The 6,000-nt window shown below is 35.9% G+C and overlaps 1 protein-coding gene across 3 annotated transcripts in view; it reads right to left on the bottom strand.

Annotated features, from left to right (window-relative positions):
- Window positions 1–4,073: 4,073 nt before the first annotated feature.
- UBE2D3 (ubiquitin conjugating enzyme E2 D3) overlaps window positions 4,074–6,000 on the bottom strand; it is a 37,945-nt gene continuing 36,018 nt past the window's right edge. For all 3 annotated transcript variants that reach the window (XM_049885620.1, XM_049885618.1, XM_049885619.1), the window contains one exon: window positions 4,074–5,549. In XM_049885620.1, coding sequence (XP_049741577.1) covers window positions 5,504–5,549 — 46 coding nt within the window. In that variant the 3' untranslated portion in view covers window positions 4,074–5,503. The remainder of the gene's footprint in view (window positions 5,550–6,000) is intronic.

Below are 6,000 nucleotides of genomic sequence, written 5' to 3'. Positions count from 1 at the left end.
ACATTACATGTAAGGTGGATAATACTCAATATGCCACAGTGCACTCTATGGTGGTTGTGTTGGTATTTTATACAGAATGTTCAAGAAAAACCACTCAAAGGCGGTATTTGAAGAGATACCTATCTAAAGTTAAGAAAGGAGGAAGCCATACAATGCCTGGCACAAGAGCCTGGCAAAGAACAAGAGCAAAAACCTTGAGACTGGAGAAATCGTATTCCATTCTCAATACAGGTTCACCAAATACATAATTTAGCTGAATTGGCGGTGGTAGTGCAGCCAAACAAGAAATGAGAGGTAAGAATGGTGGCAAAGTCATTTACCTCCTTGTAGGTTACTTTTAATATTTCTGCTTTCATTTAGCAGACAGGAAACCATGGGGGGTGGGGGGGGTGGAACAAAGCGTTGTGACTTAACGATTCAAGGCTGTGTTGGGTGCTGTGTTTAAGACCACTCGAAGCGAGGACTAGTGGAATAAACTAGGCAAGAGATGGAGCTTCAGATGCTGGTACCAGCAGTGAATATGGCAGTCAAATTTTGAACAAAATTTTAAGTAGCGCTGACAAGAATTGCTGTTTGATTGGAAATGGAGTGTGAGAATTCAAGTCTAATACCTAGGTTTAGAACCACTGTAACTGAAAGAAGAGTTCACATTTACTGAGACCAGGAAGGGGTACGATGTTTGTAGAACCAGGTCAGTTTTACACATCTTAAAAGATGTCTCAGAAGTAATTATTTTGCTTCTGTCCTTAAAGATGTCTAAAGGTGGATATTGATGTCGTGTGCCACTGTGAGCCAATTCTGACTTCTAGCTACCCTACTGAACAGAGTAGAACTGCCCCGTAGGGTTTCCAAGCAATGGCTGGTGGATTTGAACTGCCTTATGCTCAGCAGCTTCAGTTCTCAACCACTGCACCACCAGGAGGGATATAGAATATGCAGCTATATATAGGAATCTGGAATTCAAGAGAGATTGCTGGGAGGTCAGCAAACAAATGACTGTTAATTCTGTTCCTACCAAATTAGGGCACAGAAGTACTTTGACACTATTCAAATTCGATATGGTAAACAAAAAGGTTATATAGAGGCTGGTTAAGCACCTAGCTGTACTAACTGAAAGCCTGGCAGTTGAGTACACCCAAAGGCACCTCAGAAAAAAGGCCCGACAGTCTATGTCCAAAAGGTCACAGCCACTGAAAACCCTATGGGGTGCAGTTTTTTGACACATCGAGTTGCCATGAGTCAGAACTGACTTACTTGACGGTAACTGGTTTATTTTGGCCAAAACAATTTCATAAAACCATTTTTTACAGTACAGATTTTTAAAATTAAAAAATAACCTATTTCAGAAATAATGTACAATTTGAGATGATTAACAATGGGACCGTAACTAAAACAGTATTTCCCATGTAAAAGAACAATTAACAATGTAGCAGAGTTAATCGTTAAAAATTCTTCAAAATTTAAGAAAGGAGCAAGTAGATATATAGAGTAGCAGGGAAGAACACAAACTAGTCATCAGCTAACTTCATTCTTTCTAGCATTTCTAGAAGTTTAGTTTTGATCTTTTTACATGTTCCTTTGTTTTTTTTTTGGCTTCCAGGTTTTAAATTCAAATTTACATTTCCCATACCGAAAGAAGAAAAAATTTTTATAAGTACCTCGGGCTACATTTAATATCTTAAATTCAGTAAACACTGCAAACACCCTTAATATGACATCTTACCTATTCACTGGAGTGGGGGTGGGGGTAGGGTTGTTTAAAGCCACAGAATGAGAACTGGGTTCAAATCCTGGTACAACTATTTAGTGCAATGTTGAAAGGGTAGACTTTTGCACCTCATTATACATACCAAAAATAAAGTTACATCTTAAAAAATTTTGAACGTTCCTAGGTAAGCCGTTACACTCCAATCAGGAAACTGCAGGAAGTTACATTTTTAATATTCAAAGTGTAAAAGTAAAAATCGACCTAGTTTTACAAGTCAAAGTATTATGAATTTGTTAAATTAGAAACATACTAATACAAGTTCTAAAAAATTAACTCATTAAAGAGTTGTAAAAACAAAAAAACCTACGGGGTAAAAGATTATTGGCTGTCACATTACAAAGGAGAGCTACGGATTTCTAAAATTGGTTTCTCAAACTTTACCACGTATCAAAATCACCTGGATGGCTTTTTACGATTCCTGGACTGCACCCCCATAGCCCATAGTTGCTGATCCAGTGGGTCTGTGGGGTGGCCCAATAATTTACATTTTAAAAAATTTCTCAAAAGATACCAATACTGTTGGTCTCTGGACCACACTCTGACAACCAGTCCTAATTCTTCATAGACCAGTTTCTTTATAACTGCTGTTTTAAGAAGTTCAAAATTGAGCTCACATACATTTAAGTGTGGACTTCATGTGTTAGCTGGAATTACTGAGTAAGACCAAAGTGTCTTTAAACACAGACTTTAATGGTAACAATTCCTTTAAGCTCAATAACTTTTAACTATTACAAGTCTTATGCAAATGTCACTATTAGACAATATTAGTGACTTGCATTGGATTCCTCATAAAATAGAAGACAAATTCACTGAAAAGTGTAACCGACAATCATTTAACAGTTCTGTTAACGCCAACACAAAACATGGCTAATGAGTCACCCCCAAAATCACTAACACAGCATGATCAGCATCTTAAGTATACTTCAACTAAGCCTTTAAAAAAAAGTGAGTGTTTTCACTACCCCTGAGACCACTAGTTAACTGTGGTTCATACTTTAAAATGTGAGTACACCCACACATGAAAGCTAACTAATCATTGTTTTAAGTTTCCTATATCTGATTATCACATTGCAAACTTGCCCAGGAACAAAATTTGAGTTACTGAAATATAAATTTAAGTCCATTAACAGGCCAGCTGGACTATAATCCCTATACGTCAAGAGAAACTTTAAGGATTAATTTAAAACTCATTTATGCATTAAAAGATGTAGGAAATTTATAGGCAGAGCTAAAACAATTCTTAATCTGCTGATATTCAATTAGTCCTATACATGGCACAAGTAATGTCAAATTCCTGGGTTGCTTAGGGAAAGGAGGGCATATTTTTGGATTTCTTTGAAGGTTTCATTGGAGATGGTCTCAAGTCCAGTGTCCATACATTCAAACACATTGGTTTTCCAGGTACTTCAAATTATAGTTCTCTTAAACCTGGAGAAGCCTTTATGGCTTATTCCCTTAGAAGTGGCATATGAAATATTGCAGAAAGAACTGGACATACCCACTAGTCATCTTTATGACAATGATTTAAAGAAATCATCTCTATAATACCTAAGGGTTGTCTAAGGCTAAAGAGGTCAATTTGAAAGCCAATTAGGGACCCAGACGCTCTGACAAGTTGCGTTATACTCATGGCTGGCTTTCAAGAAATGATATGCCTACTAAAGCTGTTATTTTTAGAGTATAGGAGTCTCAGAAGTAATTACTTTGAAAATAGAGCCTAACAGCAGTACTTCTTACCTTGTGGAGTGGTGTTACTAATTTCTCATTCATAATTTGAATCCAAAAAAGTCTTAACAGTACAACATATACCCTTTAAGGAGCTACTGGTATTTTTAAAGCATTAGAATGAAAAAATCCACTCACTGGAAAATTGTATAGCTGGACTGGTATTTCCCAATGAACTGCTTATTATAGAATTAACAGTCAGAACTTCTTTAGAAGGCATGCATTTCATTTCCAGTTTAGAGAACAACCTTAAGTCAATAAATCATGTCCAAACTACATATTAAAATGTTTATAAAAATCAAGCTTTAACATTTATTTTATATCTAGCTTACCACATCTGTGTGCAGACAAGAAACAAGACTGCACATATGGGTAAGCAGTGCAAAAATGTGGAAATGGGAGAAGTCACAGATGTGCTAGAAATAGAATACAGGACTATTAATAAAGCAATGGACAAATAAGAATAACTAGGGAAGAAAAAAAAACAAAACTACAGGGTCAGAATTGGGAAGGGTGAAGATAATGCCTTTGTTACTACAGAAGTTAAATCAGTGGCACAGATAGCACTTGTCAAACAAAATCCAATAGCATTGACTTTTATTCATTCATGTTAAGTCACCTGAAATGATATCCGTTGCATTTAAATGCTCATTAATGTAAATGGCTGAACAAATCCATTTCAATGGATACTCAATATCCCACATAGTAAAGTCACTTCAACACAGCCTCATGACAACTCCCACACCAAAACAGTACTTTATTTTGTAAATTTTGACCCATTATTATTCCCATTTTATGTTTTTTTTCTGCTGTTAAGTGTACAAGGTGAAGAAAAATTTTAAATGGGGGTTGCACCTGGAAAATAACTTTCTTAAACTCCATATACATGTTTCAAAACTGCTGGGTCCCAAGTCCATCTCTGAACTCCAGGGCTGCCAGTATCATGTGCAGCATACTAAAGCTACACTATTTGATTAGCTTATTAATTCTGCATAAATCAGGTCAATCAATGTGTCAACCTGTAACAGACTGTGCACTTTAACTGAACATGGCAAAATATTCACTCTTTTGAACTTTACATCATTATTTGATGTCAAACAATGAAGCAAATCCCAACAGTATATACAAAAACAGCTTTGCATTTACAAAAGATTGTTTCCCATACTGATTAATCCAGGCAGCTAACTCATTGGTTTATGCAACTTTATTGAAGAAAAATAAATCAATTACTAGCAGAGCTATTAGTTGATCACTCATCCATTGACAACTTGCATCATTTATTCAGTGCTATATTAAACAGTGTATTGGAAGATAGATTAACTAATAGCTCCAAGCCTCCTAACAATTTAAATGAAAATTACAAAATGTTTGAGACCCTATTTTGGAATACAAAGGGTGTTGGACTTCCAATTTCCATTCTCTGTAGAACAAGAACAGGTCATTCCTTTATTGACATGCATAAAATACATCACATTTTCTGTCCTGCTGATGCTATAAATTCAATACCAATTCTCCAGCCACATCAGTTATGAGCATAAAGTATATCATGTAACCTCAAATCTCTAACAGTGGAAGGCTTAAACAAGGATGGATGCTGCTAGAGTAATGCTGCTTCCTTTGATGTGACAACTGAGCATCCATCTCCCTCCCCTCAGATGATTTCTTCAGCATGTTAGAGCAGTGAGGAATGGTTTTAGTCTCATAACCAAGTTAGAGTGAAGACATTGGCCACATAATACACATGCTCCATTTTTTAAAAAACTCTGAATCTTGGGCAACTGTTCTCTTGTAACTACTTTACAGTTTCTAAAAGCAGTTATTGTCCAAAGCTGGAAGAACTTAAGTCTTCTCAGATGAGCATGTGAATAAATGGAGGGAGGTAAACAAAAATAAAATTAAAAAAAAGATGAGGTCTGATAGGGGAGCAGCCGGATAAGAAAATCAAAAAAGGAACAGTAATTTAAAGTTTATTCCAGCTATAATGCAGGTTATTCTGACTTTAAGGTAGCATCACATGGCATACTTCTGAGTCCATTCCCGAGATATTCTGTTGTACCTGTAACAGAGGTTATTTAAAAATTTAAAATAAAGTTACAAAAAATTCTTAATACTTATAAAAGGGGAGGAAAGACTTATTTTTCACCACCAGATTCATCATGGATTTCCTCCCTAATGACTATGATTAGAATAAAAGCCAACAAGGGAGAAATAGCATTGGTACTCAAAGCTATGGAAGAGACGAGAGTTCTATGCTCTGAAAGCAGTATTATTTTAATAAGCACAAGAATGTGGCATGGAGGACTGAGGCTAACGAAAATCAGACCTTTTCTCTCCCCTACCACTGAGCTAATGTTCTATTAGAAACTCTAAAATTATGTAAAATACTCATTCTGATACGTTAATATTTAAGAAACTTCTTCATTTGAGCACAGCCTGATGTTAGAATAGCATACACATTCGGTACGTCAATAAAAATTTCCATCAAAACCAGAACCCAACAATTACTA

This window comes from Elephas maximus, chromosome 5 (assembly GCF_024166365.1).
Source record: "Elephas maximus indicus isolate mEleMax1 chromosome 5, mEleMax1 primary haplotype, whole genome shotgun sequence".
Classification (NCBI taxonomy): domain Eukaryota; kingdom Metazoa; phylum Chordata; class Mammalia; order Proboscidea; family Elephantidae; genus Elephas; species Elephas maximus.
This window is presented reverse-complemented; position numbering and strand designations above follow the sequence as displayed.